The sequence below is a fragment of the Phoca vitulina genome, unplaced genomic scaffold, assembly GCF_004348235.1.
Source record: "Phoca vitulina isolate PV1807 unplaced genomic scaffold, GSC_HSeal_1.0 scaffold70, whole genome shotgun sequence".
Classification (NCBI taxonomy): domain Eukaryota; kingdom Metazoa; phylum Chordata; class Mammalia; order Carnivora; family Phocidae; genus Phoca; species Phoca vitulina.
In genome coordinates this window covers 949102-972107 of record NW_022589773.1, presented here as the reverse complement: position 1 = coordinate 972107, position 23006 = coordinate 949102, and the positions used below count along the sequence as shown (strand labels likewise).

The window sequence follows — 23006 nt, the reverse complement described above, 5'->3', positions numbered from 1 at the left end:
TTGAGCCCCACGTCTGGCTCTGAGCTCAGAGCAGAGTCTGCTAGAGATTCTCTCCCTCTGTCCCGTCCCCCAAATGCACGCTCTCTCTCTCTTTCTCTCTCAAATAAATAAATAAAATCTTTAAAAACACACACATACTACACACATACACACAGACTGGTGAGCCCCACCCCTGGAGTTTCTGATTCAGTGGGTCAGGAGTGAAGCCCCTCCCCCGCAAATTTCTAACAATTTCTTGGGTGATGCTGATGCTGCTGGTCCGGGAGTCATCCTTTGAGAATTAGCAATTTAGGTTATACACGGATCCCTTATCCTGGAAGAGGACTTTTTACTCCCGAGATCTAGGTAAACATTTTAAGATTATCAAAATTCCATGGTCACGATTTTGACAAATTCTGGGGTGGGGTTTATGCTCTCAAGTTCCCTCCTGTCTTGTCTTGCCTCTTGGGGTCCTGCTCCGTCTCACGTGGACAATGGTAACTCAGACTCTTCTTCTAGCTCATTTGTGAGCAAAATAAACTTCAGTAGAAATGTTTCAGGGAACCCTAAGAAGGGCCTACATCACAGCAAAGAGAACACGTTCTCTAATCCTCAAGTGTCCCACCAACAGCCTTCACCTTGCTGGCTCTGGCCTCGCCCCATTTTTCTGCCTTCTGTCTCTCCCCCCCTCCATGGTCTTCTTTACCCATCCCTGTCCATGAAGAGTGGCAGAACTATCACGTGTTGTTCTGCAGACTCTTTCCCCGTACAAGAGTCTAGCAGGGTATTAGCCCAAACAATGACAGTTCCCTTCTGGGAGTAATTCTGGTGCCAGATGTTAAGATAATGATCGCTTTTACTTCATTATTACTAAATACCCATCAAAATGACAACACCGTAATAACCCTCTGGATTTATCTACTATTACCATTTCTCAGAGAATCTCAAAATAGAATCTGACATCTTTAGATCTTTGCCCCTGTCATCTTTACTTTTTTTGTTTTTTTGTGTGCTTTTTTGTTTTGTTTTGTTTTTTGGTCTGGAAATTTTATTAGGTGTATTCATCGTGTGTACTTCTTCCAGGGAGCTGTATTTGCAGCTTCCATCTGGTTGGGAGGGCAGGACTTGTAGGTGAGGAGGGATAGGATGGAGTTTGTGGACATGCAGGGCCAAGGTAAATTTGAGGTCCGAATTTTTGAAAACTTCATAAAAATTATGTGTGAAACTCAGTTTCTGCAAGAATGTCACCTGGATGTGGTTAAAAAACTTTGCAAAAACTGTAGATGGTAAGAAAATTTTGATTTTTGCCCACTTGTGTCTCTTTCAGTCTTAAATGTCATCACAAAATGAAGAGAAAAATTGGTATTAGCTGTGCATTCGTTTGTGCTTATTTATAAATCCTCAGGATTGTTTCCATTTTATTAACACAGAGTTCTAGCAATCATTAAATATTTCCCAGAAAATAGCTTCTGGTAACTTCATTTAAGACCAAACCAAGTTTTCATGACTTCTCATATGGCACAAAAATTATATTAGTTCCTTTGTACTCTGAAATTCATTAAAAAGTTCAAGAAAAAATACTTGGGGGACCTTAGATACCTTTCAATTATGTTGGCCTCTGCCCTTAGAATACCATTTACCAGAATGATATACAAACCAGGGAAAGAAAAACATTCAAGGAGTTATCAGAGTTGAAATTACCATTTTAGATGTCCCATATTTCAAGAATTATTTGATTAATCCTAGTCTCCTCTGTGAAATCTGAGCTTTTTGAAGGAAATATGAGATTTTTGTAATGAGTTAATCTTTCAGGAAATAGAGGAATCCATAGAACAAATACTTCTGTATGGAGCCCGGGAACTCTTTAGGTTTCAAAACAAAATAATGGAACAGTTTGAGGAAATTCAGTTTGCTGATTGTATATCTCTTATAAAAATTAACTAATAATTTGTTTATTACTGAAGAATATGAATTGAGAACTTAAAAGACATAATGGAATTTACATTATTTTCCAAAATCATCTCTAAAGGTATGGCATTCATCAACAAATGTGTTGGTGGGCAAAGAATTCTGTCTTCTTCCAGTATCTCATTGCGTGGTGCAAATGTGACCTTTTACTTTTATTTTTAAGCTAGATTTCACTTTATTCACCCATCTTCTTTAACATTAAAGATTTGCAAATTAAAGAATACATGTAACAGCGTTAGAAATCCTGATTCTGTATTTCCAATTACTACATTAGTAAAAAATTAGTGTCCTACTTCATTGCTAAGCTGAGACTCTAGGGTATTGGTGAAAAGAGCCTTATTTGAATATCTTATCCTTTGAATACTGAATTATATAATGCTTTCCAGAGGAATAGGAAGGGTTTTAGAATTTTACAGATCTCTATCTGACTGATCTAGTTTGTCTCATTTTCTACTTCTGGGAACAAGAGCTTTAATTTTTCTTCGTTTTAAAAAAAGATTAATATTTTAACATCTCCTTGTATTATAGAATTGGGAACTACTTCCATGCGACATACAAATGTACATATTTCTCTGTTATTTTGGGTGAATATAAATGTGTCTCTGATCTAACAATGTACACATTGCATTCCCTGGAGCTAAAAGTAATTTTTGAGCATTTGAGATCAAATTCATAGGCTTTCCTAAGAAGAAATCCATTGTGAACTTAGAACATGATCTATCTTTTGTTAGAATATAAGTTTGGGAAAAAGTTGTGTGTCTTAGACAACTCTAAAACAAGGCCTGGCCATTCTTCATCAAAGGCAAAATTAATACATTCTAAGAAGAATTTATCATTGATTCTTCTAAAATACTGAGAAACTGAAAACCTTAACTGTCACACACATCATACAAATTGCACAAGATTCTGGTTGGTCAGTATTTCCTTATTTTAAGAAATGTTAACTAAGTCACCATTGATAGAGTTTTCCACATTCTTCAGTCATGCTACCACCATTGCTGTGGGATGACTGCACTTCATTCCCTGTAAATTGAAATGTTACGTTTTTATTGGATTTGAGGAATTTTTAGAGGCATGAAGGTAGAGGACTAGTTTGAAAATAAGGAGATTCTTTGCCAGTGTATTAACTTGTGCTATGAGAATAAGTGAAACATGTCCTTTCCTCACTGTTTCATGTAGAGCAGGGTTGGAAAAATCTTTCTGTAAAGGGCCAGAGAATAAATATTTTAGGCTTTGCAGGTCAGGTGAGTCTATTGCAACTACTCAGCTGTGCCCTTCTAGCGTGAAAGTGAATGGGCAGGACTGTGTTCCAATAAAACTTTATTTATGGACAGTGAGTGTCACAGTAGCGTCAAACACACCCTTTCCTTCAGAATATAGCTGGTCTTCAAAATCAGATATTCTTGCCATTCCTCACTAATGTGACAAAATTTAAAAATGTACTTGATATTCTCAGGTTTGATGCTACCCTTCTCCTTGAGAAACATAAAGTACTTAACATAAAGACTTTTCATACACTTACCACGCTTACTTAGAATCTAGGCTCCACTCTCTCCACTCCACATAGTCGGGGGTCTTGTCTTTTCACTTTTTTTAGGTTGAAGATTCTGCATCTTTATGGCTGCACCATCACTTCTGACCTGTGCAAAATAAAAGAGATTTACAAAAGAGTCAAAGTATTTTATGACACTTCTGCCTTTACCCCCTAATGTTTTCAGGAAAATAGAATTTCTAGTAATAAAGACATTGAAAAAACACTAAGTTAAATATGCCCAGAAATTTTCCCAATTAAAGTGAGATATAAATTATTTTTGAGTTAAGAGGTAGATAATCAAGGAATAATTACATGTGAAGTGTTGGCATCTCATACAAAAATAATACACTTTTGTATGCCAAACACCTCTACCCCTCTCATAATGATAAAATAAAAAAGGACAAGATTTTAAATATTGGTATTTTCTTGCCAGTTTGTATTATTTGTTTATAAGGTATTTAAACTTTTACCTGAGATTCCTAATTGGTAAATTGCAATCTACTTTTCTTGAGTCACTCAATGTTTTATGAGAGAAGAATATGTCAGTTAACTCTGGAAGCAATATTTTCTCTTATACGCCATACATTTTCATTGTATGCACCATGGTTTTATATGTAATACAGCAATGCCAAATGTGTTGATTTCTTCAGGACTTGTGTCAAGGCATTGTGGTGGCTTCTCGGGAGCCCATATATCCCACAGGGTCCTTTCACAAACTGCCGACAAGGCCATGCCCTTTGACTTGAGTCTCTTTAGTGACTATTTCATGCCAAAGAAGTAGCTGTGCACTGTCTTTGCCAGAGTTACCCAGAGGCTGGCATGAGGATTCATGTGGACGTGGAAGGTTAGGGAAGTGGGGCAGGTAGAACAGTCAAGGGAAGGATGATAAGCAACAGTGCAACACTGACATCAAGCAACATCACCCAGTGGGTGACTCTTAGTCCCAATGTTCCAGCAGGTCAACTGTGCAGGTCAACTCAGAGTTGTTCTACATCGACGGCAAGGGGGCTTGAACACCACTACTTTCAGAGGAGATACAAATTGCTCAGCTAACTAGACACACAGGCAAAGCAAACTGAAACAGCCTCAGGGCTGACTGTTGGGTGGTATGCACAGGGGATGGGGCAGAGCAAGAGAGCATTTGCTACTTGCGCCATGGAGGGAAACATGGAGCACTTGAATCCGGTGATCTGGGTTTGAATCCTAGGACTAGTAGCTGTGTGATTTTAGTCATATCACTCAACCTCAGATTTAGTTTTCTTGTCTCTAAAATTGGGAAGCCTAACCTTGTGAAAGGATATTTAAAGGACGAAATTTGTTTGCATGGTGGCAAAATAGGGAAAGGATCCTGGGCAGAGGGAATATTGTGGAGGAAGTAGAGAGTCTTAAAAAGAATGCTTAATGTTTGGGAAACAGTATGGCTGGAGGACAGATCCACATGTGCGTAGGTATGGGGGTGGAAATGGGGTCCTATGGGGACACTTAAGAGGGAAGCATAATCTCTTTTTGGAAGGTCAGGGAAATGATACCTAAGTTGAGGTCTAAAGCAGGGGAGGGGGATATCAGGTCAATATGGTAGACTGAGCTGAAGTGAGAAATAGCCCATCCCACTTCAAACAGAGATGTAGAAAAACAGAAAACAAAAAGGGTGTAATATAAAGCCAAACTCAAAGCAAAAAAGGTGTGGTAGAGTAAAGATGGCCAAAAATTCTTTACTATTCCTCTCATTGAGAGATGGTGACTATTTACCCTCCTTTTGAGTCTGGGTTGGCCTTAATGATTAGCTTGACCAATAGAAGGTGGCTGAACTAACATTTAAGGTTTCTGAGGCTAGGCTGTAAGAAGCCTTGCAGCCCTGGCCCAAGACTCTTTGAACACTCATTGTTGGAGCCCTGAGGCACCGTGAAAGAAGTCCAACTATCTTGAGGGAGGGACCATGTGAAGAAGCCCTGAGACCCTCTCTATGAAAGTAAAAGCTGGGCTAAAATTTGAAAATTCATCAGTATAATTCACCACATTAACAGGATAATGAAGGAAAAAAACCACGATCATCTACATAGATGCTGGAAGCATCTAACAAAATCCAAAATCCACCCATGATAAATAGTCTCAGCAATGTAGGAATAGAGGAGAAATTCCTAAACCCTATAAAGAGCATGTATAAAAATCCCTACTGTTAACATTACAATTAACAGTGGAAGAGTGAATGATTCCCCTGTGATTAGGAACAAAGCAAGGAGATCTGTTCTTACTACTGTAATTCTACATTGTACTAGAAGTCCCAACCAGTGCAATAAAGCAAGAAAAAGAAAACACATACAGATGGGAAATGAAGAAGTAAAACTATCCTTTTTCTCCCACAGATGATATGACTGTGAAAGGAGAAAATTCTAAGAATTCTACCAAATCACTACTAGAACTAATAAGTGAGTTGAGCAAGGTCTCAGAATACAAGTTTGTCATAATTCCAAAATCAATTGAATTTTATATGCTGGCAACAAACAAATGAGGGATATAACATGTTCATTGATAGGCAGACTTAATATTAAGATATCAGTTCTCTTAAAATTGATCTACAAGATTCAACATAATCACAATGTCAGATATATATGTATATATTGAAAAACCAATCTTTTTTTTTTAAGAATTTTAATTTTTTTATTGTTATGTTAATCCCCATACATTACATCATTAGTTTTAGATATAGTGTTCCATGATTCATTGTTTGTGCATAACACCCAGTGCTACATGCAGAACGTGCCCTCCTCAATACCCATCACCAGGCTAACCCATCCTCCCACCCCCCTCCCCTCTAGAACCCTCAGTTTGTTTTTCAGAGTCCATCGTCTCTCATGGTTCGTCTCCCCCTCCAATTTCCCCCCCTTCATTCTTCCCCTCCTGCTACATTCTTCTTCTTCTTTTTTTCTTTCTTAACATATATTGCATTATTTGTTTCAGAGGTACAGATCTAAGATTCAACAGTCTTACACAATTCACAGCGCTTACCAGAACACATACCCTCCCCAGTGTCCATCACCCAGTCATCCCATCCCTCCCACCCCACCCCCCACTCCAGCAACCCTCAGTTTGTTTCCTGAGATTAAGAATTCCTCATATCAGTGAGGTCATATGATACATGTCTTTCCCTGTTTGACTTATTTCGCTCAGCATAATACCCTCCAGTTCCATCCACGTCATTGCAAATGGCAAGATCTCATTCCTTTTGATGGCTGCATAATATTCCATTGTATATATATACCACCTATTCTTTATCCATTCATCTGTTGATGGACATCTTGGCTCTTTCCACAGTTTGGCTATTGTGGACATTGCTGCTATAAACATCGGGGTGCACGTACCCTTTCGGGTCCCTACTTTTGTATCTTTGGGGTAAATACCCAGGAGTGCAATTGCTGGATCATATGGTAGCTCTATTGAAAAACCAATCTTAAAATTTATATGGAAATACCTAAGACCAAGGAATATCCAAAACAATTTGGAAAAAGAATAACGAAGCTATAGGACTTATCCTACATGATTTTGAGACTTACTATCAAGCAATGTGATCAAGACCATACGGTGTTGGTGAAAGGATAAATGTACAAGTCAATAGGACAGAATAAAAAGTCCAGAAATAGACCCACACATGAATGATCATTTGATTTCTGACAAAGGTGATTCAATGGGGAGAGGATCATTTTTTCAAAAAATAATGCTGGAAGACCTGGATATCCATATAGAAAAAAAAAATAAAATTCAACTTTAAACTCACTCAATATACAAATTAACTCAAAATGGATCACAGATGCAATAGTAAATGAGAAATCTACATTTCTAGAAGAAAACATAAATATCTTTGCAACTCTAGGTAGACAGAGGTTTGCTGGATGGGTCACAAAAATATAAACTCCAAAATAAAATATTGATAAATTGAATTTTATCAAAACTAAAACCACCTGCTCTTCAAAGACACCATTAAGAAAATGAAAAGGCAAAGCACAGAATGGGAGAAGATTTTCTTTTTTTTAAGATTTTATTTATTTATTTGACAGAGACAGAGACAGCGAGAGCAGGAACACAAGCAGGGGGAGTGGGAGAGGGAGAAGCAGGCTTCCCGCTGAGCAGGGAGCCCGATGTGGGGCTCGATCCCAGGACTCTGGGATCATGACCCGAGCCGAAGGCAGCCGCTTAACGACTGAGCCACCCAGGCGCCCCTGGGAGAAGATTTTCAAAGTACATATAAATGACAGGGGACTTGTTTCCAGAATATAGAAAGAACACGTACAACTCAATAAGATGGCAACCTAGTAAAAATGACACATGATCTGAACAGACATTTCATTAAAGAAAATACAAGAATGGCCGATAAGCATATGAAAAGTTATACAATATCACAGTCATCAGGGAAATGCAAATTAAAAGCACAATGGGATACCAATACCCATCCATTAGAATTGCTTCAATTAAAAAGACTGATAGCACCAAGACAAGAATGTGGAGCAACTAGAACTCTCTTATACTACTGGTGGGAATGTAAAATTTTAGTCACTTTGGAAAACACTTATTCATTTGCTTATAAAGCTAAACATATACCTACCATATGATCCAGAAATCTCACTCCTAGGAATTTACCCAAGAGAAATGGACACATGTTCCTTCATACAAAGACTTGGATGTAATTGTTATAGTAGCTTTATTAATAATAGTCAAAACCTGGAAATATCCCAAATGTCAATTAAAAAAAAATAATGAATAAACACACTGTGGTGTATATGTATGACATAATCCTACTCATTACCAGAGAGGAATGAATTACTAAAATCTGAAACAACACGAATCAATCTAAAATCATTATGCTGAGCAAAAGGAGCTAGGCATGTTAGAGTACAGGCTGAATGATTTACAGAAAACTCAAGAAAAGACAAAGTAATCACATTAAATCTAACCCCTGAGGTCCTAGCCATAGAGCTCTCTCACAGCATGGCAGCTACTTCTTCAAGACCAGCAGGAGAATCTCCCTCCAGGCTGCTCAGACAGTCTTCTTAACATAATGTAATCACAAGACTGACTATCCCATTGCATTTGTAAGATCTGCTCACTTTGAAAAGGAAGGGATTATATAGAGCATGTACACCAAGGAGTGGGATTTTGGGGCCACTGCAGAGTTCTGCTTACCACGGTTGCTTTTTGTTTTACTGTCCAAAAGCTGAACTGAGATGGATGTGTTTTCACTGCACTGAATTTCTCTTTCTATTACCTTCATATATAATATGAAATGCAAACTTTTGTTCTGAATGAAGCAAGATGTATGTAAGAGACAGTTTTCTAATGTGGGAAAATGACATAGGAGCTTTGCTTGGTCATCAAAAAAAGGGATTAGAAGTTTGAAGCTCAACACTTCTCACTCAGTTCTAGCACTGAATGTCTACCCTGCTCTGGTTTGTGAAATGATGTTTATACTGTTTAGCACATTATAGAGTTATTTAATTGTTTATAATTCAAGATTTCCCAAAGTCTGATAATTGCCAACACGTATACACACACAACAATGCTATATACTGATTACAGAAACAATATGCAATCAAAGAGGAAGTTCATCTGGATCGATCCATAATGCTGTATTTTCTAAAATAAATAGATCTGATAAAATGTTCATATTTGCAATTTTGGGTATATGGGTGTTACATTATTCTTTTCTCCTTTTTCCAGATTTACATAAAGAGTAAGTGAATCACTATGATGTAAATTTGCTGACACATTCTTTTTTTGTAAAATATTCAAAATTTTCTCGTAACTTCCTTAGGAACAGCAAGCCATGGCAGATATTCATGAGAGAACTAAGACTCAGGGTCTTGCAGGGCGCCTATGTTTGAGAATTTCTGAATCTTCTAATTGGTCCCTCAGTGGTATGCCATTACTTGGATATCTTGTTCCATCTTAACAGGCTTATTGGATCTTTCTAGGGCAGAGTAACTGGAGTGTTAAGTGACTTTGAGGAAGGCTCTTGTACCTGAGGGAAATCTTATAGTGTAGATTACAACAGGCTTCCATTAAAAGCCTCTTCCATTTTACTGGGTGAAGAGGAGGTTAAAGGGTGGTGCTCATTCCCCGTTGTAGGAAATTGGGTCAATTTATGATATAGTGGCAAAGGGATAATTTCTCATGACTCATTACTCTGGTCATTGGTTTCCCGAAGTATTTTCTCAAGATCACTAACTTGGTGGAAAGCCCTCAGAGACTGAAACAAAAACCAAACCAAACCAAAAACCCTACTTCCATAGTCAAATACATTTAGGAAATTTTAGCTTAAGCAAGTATAAACAGCTTTCTTTATCTCATCCAAGAAGAGATAGAGTAGGATTCTTTTCCAAATTTATTTGTGTTTTAGAAGTGTATTTGGTCACCGTAATATCTTTTCACTGTTTTGAGAAACACACTCTAACAAGATTATCTCTGATTTCTGAAATCCTTGGGTAGCCACAGAGCAAGCTGATCTTTCTCAAAGTCATGCTGATAAATACAGGCAAGCTCTCTTTACCTACCAATTCATTGGCTTTCAAAGGTTGCACTGTTATCTCCAATTTCTCACTCGCTGTTTCTGGATGCTAGAACAGAAAAGAAATGCTTCCTATTTCTTTCTTCTCCCTCTTTCTTGAAAAAATTAGAGACAGATTATATAACCCTGGCCTTCCCCTGAGTACATTGCTGAGGATATTCAAAAGCATTCCTCAGTAACTTGTGAGTGGCTTTGCAGAAGCATCTCAGGTTTTACATAAACAAGAGGTTCCTTACTCTTTCTATAAATCAACTGTTTCCTTGCTGATTTACATGACAATTTCAGACGGTTGTCAATTTGTACCTGTGCCCAACAAATTAGTCTTAAACTTCATTGCCTTCTCCTCACTCTTCCCTGATCTTCTCTGCCATATACTTAATGATGTATAAACAAACACTTAAAATATGAAAGGCAACCTAATAGGAAATTTAGGAATCTTTTTATAAGCTCAAGAGTCCTTTCAAAATGTGATTCCTTAATAGAACTGACTAGAAAGTCCAGAAATAAACCCAAATACAGAGAGGAATTAAGTATATGCCAAAAGTGACATTTAAATCCATGGGGAAGGGATAGTTGAATAAACAGTGTTAAGACAACTAGGTAGAAATCCAGAAAAATAGTAAAGTTAAATCTAGGGGCGCCTGGGTGGCTCAGTCGTTAAGACTTTGTCTTAACCCTACGTCTGCCTTCAGCTCAGGTCATGGTCCCAGGGTCCTGGGATAGAGCCCCACATTGGGCTCCCTGCTTGGCGGGAAGCCTGCTTCTCCCCCTCCCACGCCCCCCTGTTTGTGTTCCCTCTCTCACTGGGTCTCTCTCTGTCAAATAAATAAATAAAATCTTAAAAAAATAAAATAAAGTTAAATCTACAACTCACACCTGACCCAAACCAAATTCCAGATGGCAAGGAATTTTAACTTGAAAAATTAAACCATGAAAAAAAAGAACATTCCTGTGGCCTGTTTATTTGAGCTGACATAATCCATACTAAGCAATGTCTTTGTAAGTGACAGGTCACAATGAAATTGTGGAAACTTTGGTAGGAAGGATCCAACTCTTTCACTGGGGCTGGGAAATGGTTTGGTTAGACAGAAGAGGGGAAAACTGAAGCTTGATATTTACGTTTTGTGACGACCATAAGAAGCTATTATGTTAATTATGTAATGGAGGGTGGCATATTTGGGGATAGTAGGAGCACTGATGGAAACTAAAGGGAGAGATATTTGGGTATATGAAGTGGGACTAGATCATAGAGGACTCTGAATGCCCAGCTGAAGAGTTTACCCTTGGTTCTCTTTTAATTGGGGAACCTCTGGGAATTTATGAGCTAGTATGTAGGTTTTCTTAACCTTTATTGACATTTTTGGCCAGATAATTCTTTGTCATGGGAAGCTAGCCCTGAGTATGACAGGATGCTTAGCAGCATCTCTGGCCTCTACCTACTAGATGTTAGTAGCATCTTCCCCTTTACAAATTGTGACAACCAAAAGTGTCTCCAAACATTGCCAAATGTCTCCTGGGTAACAAAATTATCACAGATTGAGAACAGCTGAGCTCTAGGATGACAGACTAATTGGTGTTTGAGAAGGACTGTCCAGTTGTGGTTGTGTAGAATGAACAGAAGGTCGGCAGGACAGGAACCTGACAGAATGTCTTAGAGACTAGCCCAGTACCCTAGGTATGGTATATTGTTACAGTAAGGGCCTCTAATAAAGTACATCTCCTTGTATCTGTGACCTTGTATAGTCCTGTCTCACACTGATGTAGGGCTTGGCCATGTTGACTTGCCGTGATCAATGGAACATCAGTAACCGTGACATAAGCTGAGGCTTGAAAAGCATTTGTGCATTGGGACTTAGCCTCTTGGACACTGCCCCCATGTAACAAAGCCTTTGATAGCCTCCTGAAGACACATGGTCCAACTAACAGCCAACACCAACTTCCAGATATGAGTGAGGCCCTCTAACGCCATGCAGCTACAATGGAACCACCATGACTGCATGATCTCAGGCAAGCCTGCAGAAAAACTACCTACCTGGTCCCGCCCAAGTTAATGCCAATGAAATTATGAACAAATGAAATGGTTGCTGTTTTAAATCACTAAGTGATTGTCGTATTGTCATGTAGTGGTAGATAACTTATAGTAGGTCTGGAGTAGATCATTATCACTGCAAATGAAAACGTGTGTACACAAGACATTTGCAAGAATCCTTATTTCTTGATGACTTTTCAGTGAAGGGACTCAGTGAAAGGGCAAAGCGGGTCAAAAAATACAAGAACTTAGAAACTGAGTGCAAAGGTCAGAGTGAATTCAGGAATGAAGTTGCATGAGCAGTCTTCAAGAAAGCTCTTCTGTCTAACCAGTTAAAAATATTAACTCAGCTATTTTGAAAACTACAGATACTTAGTAATTGCTAACAGTATAATGATAATAATACTTCAAAGGTTCAGTTTAACAAGGATATTTCTAAAGCTTTAAGGGCATTACCAAGCTAGCCACCTCTTCCTTTATATGGAAAAATCAATCTTTAGAATAAACAGGAAAGCACATAAACTCAAAATCAATAACAATTTATATTGCACTAATGATAAAATTCATTTCATCATGAATGTCCACTTGTATGGAACTATATTCACTTAGCAATTAGATTGCTAAGACCAGGGCCTCGAATGGAATGTCTCTCATAATTTACCAGTTAAATTTACAGATGGTGATTATCAGTGGTATTTACGGCTTGATAGATGCTGAGCGTTGACCCTGTTTATTGTACTATTCAAGAATTAACAGTTTCTCAGATGGTTAGCACTTAGCCTTATGTTTAAGAACACCGGCCTGGAGGGATGTCTGTCAAATCCCCTACTTTATTTTAATCATAATAAAAAAAATCAAAGTAATAAGCAATAAAGAAAATCCAGAATGAGATAAAAATGGAAATACAGAGTCATAACTAAAAGAAATGGCAGTAAATAAAAGAAAGTCTAAAGCGTGGAGGGAATGGATAATGTAAATAAAGTAAAAACAACCCAAATGCATTTTCACAGGCTGTTAGAATCACCGAAGAGAACATATGTATAAGTCATATGACAGAGTGAGGGTCTCTTGGAAACAGGGTAAGATTAAAAAAAAAAAAAAGATCAAAATGGTTGAATTTTTAAGATCTTGTACCCATTAAGCAGTCAGTATTAAAGAAACAATAGCCCTGCTGAAGTAAGTGTTTAAAATCAAAGGGTAACATGCACTTGGATATATGGTTTCCCTAAGATTTATCTAAAAAAAAAAAAAGTCTTTAGTCTTTAACTGTCGCTGCCTGCCAAAGCATTTTGGTTGTTAATTCTTTCTCAGGTGGTGGAGACAAGGACTGAGAAAAATTATTTGGATGCGGGGATCTGGAAGATCTATGTGATTTCTAATGTGTATTAACCGGTTGGAACTTAATGTTGGAAGGGCATGGATTAAGGAAAGCCAGTAAAATCAGAAAATGGGGTGTTCTGGTAAATCTTGTAGTTTAGTTTGTAAGAAAACTTGTATATGCGGACGTTTACTCATGTTCCGGAATTGTAAGAGACTAAAATACACATAACGTTAACCAGTTTGGAATCGTACCCCTATCTTCCTTTTCTCTTTTTGTCCAGTTAGCTTGCACACTCCTGCTAGCTCTTGGCTTTACCCGAGCAAACTGTTTACTTCGAAGGGCCTGGTAACACTAACGCTGCAGCCCCGGTTCTGGCCGGGTATCCCAAGTCCAAGAGGCCCCAACCCAGGCTCAGCCGGCTGGAACCTGGCACAGGAGGGACAGCGGGCTTCGGAGGCGCGGAAAGCCGCGCCACGCGCCCCTCCTACCTGGCTGGGCGGAGCCGGGCCCGCCCAGAAAGTGTGAGGGCAGCCCCGCCGGGCGCTCGGTCTCGGGCAGGCGCTGCTGCGCTGTACTCGGAGTCGGACTCCCGGGCCCGGTGGGGGCCGCGCGCCGGACCAGCGTCGGAGCGCCCCGCCCCCGGCGGGCGCCCCGCCCCGCCCGGACATTCCTGCAAGTGGCCGAACCCGCCGGACGAGGCCAACTCGTCGCGGCTCCCGGCGGCAGCAGGTGGCCCCGGACTTCCCGCCGTCGCCGCTGCCCCGGCGGGCCGCGCGCGCCGTCGCGCTCCAGAGCCTTCTGGGCTACCCTCGCCGGACAGGATGGAGGCGGACGGGGACCGGGAGGAGCTGTCCCACCTGCGCTCGGTCTTCGCTGCCTGCGACGCGAACCGCTCGGGGCGCCTGGAGCGCGAGGAGTTCGGCGCGCTGTGTGCGGAGCTGCGCGTGCGGCCGGCCGACGCCGAGGCCGTGTTCCAGCGGCTAGACGCTGACCGCGACGGCGCCATCACCTTCCAGGAGTTAGCGCGCGGCTTCAGTGGGTTCCGCCGCCGGGGCCGGTGCCGAGGCTGGGCTTCCCGGGACCCCGCGCCCGCCTCAGCCCAGGCGGGGCCCGACTCCGAGGACAGCGAAGAGGACGAGGGCGACGGGGACGCGCTGGCAGCCCCCGGGGGTCGGGCGAGTCCCGGCCAGGCTTGGCAGGACTTCCAGGCGCGACTTGGAGACGAGGCCAAATTCATCCCCAGGTGCGTGTGTGGGTTGGAGGGCGGGAGGTGAGGATGGGGTTATCTGCCCTTCCCGGTGCGCTGGCATTTCCCTCTTAACCCGCGGAGTGGGCAGACCCACTGGACCCTACTTTTCTTTGTGAGTTGCTTTTCTCCGTCCACGGACTCTATTCCAAGAGGAGATCTCCTAGAGTTGAAGAAAGGGAGTGCGTTCAGAGTCATGGTTTGGGGAGAAAGTTTCACTTGCTCATTTCTGAGCCCTGCAAAGGTCACTTTGTTAATTACCTGGGCCACAGTGAAATCCGCAGCGTCCAGAGTTGGTTCCCAGACAAGAGTTTAGGAGCGCTCCCCACATCTCATCGCACCTTCTACCAAGGCCCCCTGGCTGCACCCCGGAGCTACGAGTTACCGATTGCCAAACTGGCGTCCTTTATATGTAGTAGTTCTTGTATTTGTTGTTTTCCTACAACATAGAAGACAAAACATGTTGGGCATTTATATTGCTGGACTTATGTATTCATTGATGCCTACCTACTACGTACTAGGCATTTTACAGAGTTCGTTCATTTAATTTTTGCAACAGCCCTGGGAGGTGGATTTTCTTCTCTGATTGATGGAGAAACTTAGACCCAGAAATTTAGACCTTTAAGACATTAAGGAACTTGACTGGTTAATGAAAGAGCAGGGATTTGATCCCATATGTTGTTGAACTGAAAAACTTGCTTTTTATACAATGGAATAAAATGATAAAATTATACAATAAATTCTCTACTCTCTGGCTCAGACAGAAATGATATCAAGTTACTAACTTAATTCTCAGGGGGAAAGGGAATGCCCGCAGGGGCAGAGCACGGAGAGAAAGATGCTCAGGTTTTATTCAAGAGTAATCTGCATCTGTCCTCGCCTTCCTGTCATGGTGTGTCTTGAACTGCTATTTTCACTTCTTCCTCAGGCACTCCAAAATGTTAATGCTGTAAAATGTATTTCTGCTCTTGGTTTGGATTATGATTGAAAGCCTATGGAGCTCTGGCTGTCGTTATTAAGAACTGAAAGGTATCATTTTGGCTGGCAGCTTGCATATCTTAGTCATAACACTCAGAAAAGCAAATAGCCCTAGAGGGTGAGTGGTCTTGCTCACCCATTCACAGCTTGGACCCGCTGGCCTGGGAGTCCCACTTCCTCCTCTGCCCAGCTCCTCCCTCCAGTTTAGAGAGTAAGGCATGGAGAGTGACTCACTGCAAGTATGAGACAGATGGTGTAGAGAAGGTGGGTGTGATACCGATCTTTTCTATTATTTACAAATGAGTTAAAATACAACGTCTCTACCAGGGAAGTAGAAAAATGTAAGCATCACTATAAACTATACTCTTGGAATTATCTTTTATCTCTAACTTGGTTTGGGTCCAGCTAATTATAAAAGGTAACAATTTTAAGAGTCAGGGAAGGTGAACCCACACCATGGTTTACACCCACACCCACACACAGATCTACTTTTCACAGTTGTCAAGTCTCAGCAACAAATATTTGACACTTAACCTTGAAATGATTAGGGTGGTCTTCTTAGTATCAGTATAGAAACCAGGATTTAATGTTATTGGTGATACTGTTATTATCATGATGCCTTTCCAAACTCTTCAAAGTTTATTAAATTTAATGGGCACCAGTGTCACTTGGTAGACTTGTGTTTTAAGTCACACCCCCTTGTGATTGGAGATTAACAAGTACAATATTTGCCTTCCTGTGCTTGTTCAAGTGGAAAAGAACTAAACTGAGTTGCTTCATCTGATTGTTACCATGGCAGCCAGTAACTGTTTTTGGTAAATTCGATTGCTTCTATTCCACTTCCTCATACAGCTGTTCACCTTCCCTTCCTCTCATCCAAATGTGGTAAAAATCTTTTGTCATCGATAAGGCCGTTGGCATTATTTCAGTCAAATTAGTTCTGTAGACATTATTGAGTGCTTATTTTGTGCCAGACGCTGTTGTAGGTCCTCCCCTAGGTCCCTGGGGACAAAGAGAAGGATGAGATGTAGTTCATGCCCTCAGGAAGTTTATAGTGTGGGTGAACCATTTCTCAAAAATTTCATCAAAGAACATTTAAAGGCAAGAGGGTTATTTGCAAGAAATTCCATATAGAGTGGACATAGCCCAACAGACTACTGCAACCAGGAGCTGTCTTTGGTCATATATTTGTTCCTTTTACTCCATGATATATCGGGGCTTATTTTAATATAAAACATTATACTTTCCTCCAGTGGGAAAATGGTTTCTCTAGGAAAGTGTGCCATTTCATCTGGTGGCTTTGTTATTCATCTGACACACCATCTTACCCTTGGTGGCTTCTTGTCCCATGCTTATGTAGGGGGTTTTCATGTTCAAGTTGAGAAGATCAGGTATCAGATATAAGAATGTTTGGCTCCTGATCCCAGGGTCCTGGGATCGAGGCCCGCACCGGGCTCCCTGCTCTGCGGGAAGCCTGCTTATCCCCCCCCCCCCAACCCCCCTGCTTGTGTTCCCTCTCTCACTGTGTCTCTCTCTGTCAAATAAATAAATAAAATCTTTAAAAAAAAAAAAAAGAATGTTTGGCTCCTATAAGGCAAAATGTGGTGGTGTTGACAGAATTTCCATTTGTAAGACCATTCAAGCTCCTGGTTTAAAAATATTAAGCAAGTTTGGGTTAAACTCCCCAGTCATCAATATTGTGATCTTAGAGAAGAAATAAGGTTGCACCGTGAAAGGATGAAAATGGTCTCTGGGATGTGTGTCAGCTCACTCTCAAGTTGGTTTTTTCTTGGAAGATTGAAAGACTCCTTCTCCTAAAGGGGAATGTCCCCAGTAGTCAAGTGACCTGTTAGCCTGAGCTGGGCAGGTGAAAATCGTCTACAGGGTCAGGATGGCCATCACCACTTCCCAGTGAACTGGAATTAGGTCAGCCAACAGGTGAAACCAGAATGGGCAAGGTGATGTGGTTATAGAAGAGAATTCAGGAAGGAAGATTGTACAGGGCCAAGAACACTCCATGAAATAGGGAGAAAATGTTGGGTGAGAGATAGAGAACAGACTTGTAATAACCTAGTCGGGCCAATTTCTTGTGCCAGGGGTGTTATGAGAGAGAGTTTTGTACCTAGTAGGTACTTAATAAACGTGCTCAGTAAATGTTTGCAAAATGAACAGAATAAACTGGTGTTCTCTCATTCCTTGATTCGTATACTGAGAATGCAGTTGATGTCATGTGCATTTTCTTCATTTGTTTTGTTGATGCTCTCTCTCTCTTTCTCTTTTTTTAATGTTCTGGTGTGAGCTGGTCATGGTGTTCCAAGATTGGCAAGGAGAGGGAAACAGGGTGTGTGTGTGTGAACATTTGACCAGGGGTAGTGGGATGGCAGAACTCTCTCCTCTAGATGGACCTGAAGCTTTTCAGTTTTCTCAACTCCATTTGTTGCAATTTTAAGTGTTATTTGTGAATTGATTTCACTTTGATAAATCAACTTAGGACCGCACGTTTTCACAGACAGAAACGTGAGGATCCAGCTGGTACCAGCACCGCAGTGGATTTGTGCGTGGGTATGGGTACTGCCACAGTGGCCAGATCAGGGACCGAGCCAGGGTGGTGCTTGTAATGTAATAGGCGTTAGTGTGATTGGTGACCTGCCAGGCAGGGCTAGGCTGCCATTGTTGTTCAGACACCGAAATCCATCCCGTGTGGTCAGCTGTTTCTCATAGTTTCTGATCTTCCTACACACACACTGTTGAAGGGGAGGCTTTTATTTTGATCATTTAGAAACCATAAATTTAATTGAGAAGAACCCAAACTACTGACTTGTGAGCTGTATATGGATTGTCAAAAACAGAGTTCTTCAGCATATCCGTATAACTGTAGCGATGATTAGGAAAATCAAGAGAAAGAGATCAATGGCTGAACACCAATCCCACTTAAGGAGGACATTTTTAAAATATGTAGCTACAAGTAGGCAGAAGGATAGTTTCCACACTGGTCAGGGTTTGTTTTACATTTCCCCTTCTTGGGTTCCACGTTAGCCCTTTCCAGTCTGATCGCCTTCTTTCCTAATAACGTGGTTGCTTCACGCACCCCCTTCTCTTCCGTAATGTGCTTCATAAGATGGGAAGGCAGAGAGTAGATGGAGGCAGAGAAACATAAACTCAGAGAGAGGGCTGGAGACAGGGAGCAGGAGAGGGGGACAGGTGAGGGGAAGGGAAAGACAGAGCTCAACAGACAGATGGACAGATTGGATAGTGCCTCAGTTTCCCCTCTTTCCACCGAATGAGTTCATGGCCATGAGCCACCTTGAGATGGGAGAGGCAAATCAGCTCTTGCTCTATTTGATTTTAGCTCTTGAAAATCCTCAGAATGTGAGCATCTTGGTGCTTTGGATGGTGTTTGTAGTATTTGAAGATACGTTTTTCACTCACGTGGTCAGGAATATTATCTGGTGTTCATCCAAGGAGATGAAGACTTGTTCCAGCCTTGAGGCATGACAGTGGGTTGGACCCCAGTCCTGGAAGAGATTAAGGGTGTTTTTGCCATTTTTGATTAAGGGTGGTATTTACTTCTGGCCCTGGCTTTGGGATCTATCAGTGTTCTGACCACAGTCTTTGCAGAATTCTCTGCTTTTTCTGGGTTCAGAAGTGGAGTCTTTATAGATATTTATTTTCTAACTGTTGTTGATCTGTTGCTTTTCCTTTTTTCCTCTTTAGTATACCCTCTATTATAATTCTGTGTGTTATTACCCTGCTGCTAAATGGGAGAAACCTGTCTGTTGAGAAAACCACAGCTCTGCCTTGAATCTTGTGAGCCTTGCTCCTGGGCTTTATAGGAGTCTGCATGGCTTGGCTTTTATGGGCTCTCCTTGCTGGTGGTCCCTCCTGGTTTTGATCTTTGAATTTTATCTCAAGGTAATGATTTCATTTTGGCCTCCCGGCCCCAGAAACATGTTCTGGCCATCCTGTCCTTGGAGGATATCTGTCTGGCCAGATGGTTAGAGGCCCTGTGCAGGCTGTGAAATCTCACTGATTGTTCAGTGCTTTGTTCTCAGGTTTTGATAAGAGATTATTTATCCTGCCCTTATGGTGTGGATACAAAGAGAAAGGCTTAAAATGGGGTGTCCTTGGGAAGACTACCCTCCAGGTACGATAGACTGTTCTTTTAGCTTGTCTTTTAACCTGAAGTTTTGATTGACTCCTCTCTGAAATCACTGTTCAAATTCATGGTCATACTATTCCTGTCACTTTGAGCATGGAGAAATTTTTGCCTGTTTCTTCATTTCTGCCTGGGTTACATCATCTTACTTCATTTGAAAAATGGAAGTAGCTGCATTGCACTGATCTGCCTTGAATGGAGGTTTAGAGGCTGACAGCAGAAATGAGTCCCTGTAGATGATGAGAAAGAGATTCAAATGCCTGGGTTTTTTCCTCCTAAAATGGTGTATACAGTATACATTCTTGCTTCATGGGTAACTTGCTTAGGTAGCTCCCCATTGCAGTATGTAGTTGGAAGCAAGAAATGGGAAGAGATTCCTCATCATGAGTATTTAGGCTCCTTCTATCTGATGCTATTAGTCTTATATCAGGTTGTAAAATGGAAAGCAAACACTATTTTCCACAGGAAAGTTGTCATGGGAGAATATATGTATGACACATGATTTCCTTAGAATTAGTTCCTCAAAAAAGAATTCCGTTGCTTTAACTTATAAATATTTGGGATTTCCCAAATTATAATTGCTTTTGTCAGAGCAGTTATAAAAGCAGAATAGTGAATTTTAACCCTTAAGGACTTTGTATGTCTTATAAAAAGATCTACAGATGCAGTAGCTCAAACATGTTTCTTTAATTGTTTCTTTTATTCACTCAATGTGCCTGCCAGTGTCCTAGGCACTAGAGAGACTTTGTAGACTTGACCCTGACCTCTAAGGAGCGTACTCTCTCACTTTCTTAAGTATGTAGGAGTTTCTGATACTTGAAGGACCTGGGATTGCAGTATAATCAATGAAAAACTACCTCCTGGCGTATACCCCCAGGCGGTGGACATTTCATGTCAAGAGTGTTTCTCAGATCAGGAGACACAGACCTTTTGGGGTCTTTACATGTATACTTGAGAATCTTAGAAGACTGAACATTTTTGTTTTCATTTTGATGAAATATAATAGAAACGAATGTGCGCACATTTGGACTCACCTGGATGACTCCTAGCTTACAGATTTGGCCCCACCGTTTCAGAGCCTGCCTTTGTGGTTAAGATTGAGGAGCAGCCCATGGTGCTTCATTCATTGTCACAGGTTGATGAGGAAGGCAGAACAGTAGATGGATGATCTGCTCGTGGAAAGTCGCTGACAACGCAGCGTGTTGGGTGGTCTGTGGTCTCAGTAGAAAGTGACGGGAGGGTGGGGCTTTGGTCACATCAGTGTGGCCCCGAAGAGCCACTCGCAAGCTGCACTACCATAGTGAGGTGGGCGATGGCGATTTTGTTTCAGAGTAGATGAATGTTACTAATTCTGATTTCATTGATTCTGCAAGTATGTTGGCCTTCTAAATGTTTTGGCGCTATAAGAAGTTTTTGTCTGGTTTACGTTTGTTCATGGTTAAGCAACATGGTATAAACAATATTTACGTCAACTCTGGAACCCAAAGGAGACATTTTAAAGTAAGGTCTGCATGTTAATCAAGCATGAGATAGACTGTTCTAAAAGAATTTGAAATTCTCAAAAACAATACAGGATTGGAAATGTTAGTTTATTTTTCATTGCGTATCAGTCTTGTCTGTGTCACTTGGGGGCATAATTCTGTGAAAGAAGTTCATCGTAAATTGCTCCCAGTCTTGTCATTTATCCACAGAAGAAACTCTTCTTGCCTTTTTGTATATCTGTCCATCCTTCCTGCCTCTCTTCTCCTTACCTTCCTTCCTCCCTCCTTCCTTGCTTCTTTCCTTCAAATAATATGTTTCATATCCACATGTTCCCCAGGACTGCACTAGGCACCAGGTGTTTTAAAACAGAACCCTGTCAGAAATCAAAGTTTCTTGGCCAGTTTATCTCTACCCAGAGGTGAGAGCATCAGTGAGGATAGAGAGTGGGAAGAATCATGGGTGGATGGTCTGGGTCCAGCTCTTACCGGTGGTCAGAAATCAAGCAGATGAACTAAATTCAGAGAGTTTCCTCTTGTCTTCGATGCAGAAGGCATGTCCTTCTAGCTCCTGTGGTGGTGCTGTAGTTCCAGGGAGAGACTCTGGGCACCTGTCAGATGACCTCCAGGTCCCCTTCTCTTACCGTCCCGTGGGGTGTGACTGACGTAATGGAGGGAGGCTCACAAAGTCAGAGGCTCTGGGCCAGGGTGGCTAGTATTGACCTGGTGGAGGAGAGTCTGGGCCCAGTACCAGCCTCCACTTTACCTGGGAGGACGGAGTTACTGTCATGCTGGTTGATAGGCCCAGTGCTGTCAGTGATGCCAACTTATAAAAAAGGGTGAAAAATTCAGATTTTAAGTGGAAATTGCTGTTTTGCATCCTCTGTGAAGGTCAAAGCATGGAGGTGGGAAAGGTACCATTTCCAGTGTGCATCCCTTGTTTCCTACCTGTGAGTGTGCCCTGGTAAATTCAAGTGCCAGGTATAGTTTCACTTTGAAGATGCATGTTGATGTGAGCATGGGATTGCATGGTACCCTAAATTAGGACTTTAATTGTCCTACTTCTGCTTGCAAGTTTGTACGTAGTATTTTTTGACCCAAAGATAGTCTCTCTTTACTCCTTTTTTTTGCTCGTGGATATTACTGTACTTTTCAGAGTTACCTTGTTCAGGCTCAACAGATGTTGCTGTACAATATTATGCGGCCCTCCTTGGGGAAGGAGGGCTGAGTTCTGAATGCACTGGGATGTCCAGAACCCCTTTTACCCTGATGTCTGTCTTTCTCTTTGTTTGAAGCTGGAATAATTTTTAAGACATGTCACAGTTTTTAAGCATGTCATAATTTTTAAGACTTGTAACAAAATCTATCTGAATGGAATGACTTCTGATTGTAAATGAAGGAATGTAGTTACAAGAGGTACTGCGGTGGTATTTTCTTTCATTGTTGGAATACTTTGTTCTTCAGGCAAAACATTTTTCACGGGGATGAGAAGATGCTCAACATCACTAATCATCAGGGAAGTACAAATCAAAACCCCAATGAGATACCATCTCATACCTGTTGGGATGGCTATTATCAAAAAAACCCAGAAAGTAACACATCCTAGTGAGCATGGAGAAATGGAACGCTGGTGCACTGTTGGTGGGCACATAAAATGGTGCAGCCACTGTGGAAAACAGTATGGAGGTTTCTCAGAGAGTTAGAAGTAGAACTACCCTATGATTCAGTAGTCCCACTTTTGGGCATGTATCCAAGAGAATT

General features: G+C 41.2%; 1 protein-coding gene across 1 annotated transcript in view; it reads left to right on the top strand.

Moving 5' to 3' along the window:
* Window positions 1–14190: 14190 nt before the first annotated feature.
* Window positions 14191–23006, top strand: part of RASEF (RAS and EF-hand domain containing) — a 76891-nt gene continuing 68075 nt past the window's right edge. Inside the window, exon 1 of the mRNA XM_032392976.1 lies at window positions 14191–14630. Coding sequence (XP_032248867.1) covers window positions 14209–14630 — 422 coding nt within the window. The 5' untranslated portion in view covers window positions 14191–14208. The remainder of the gene's footprint in view (window positions 14631–23006) is intronic.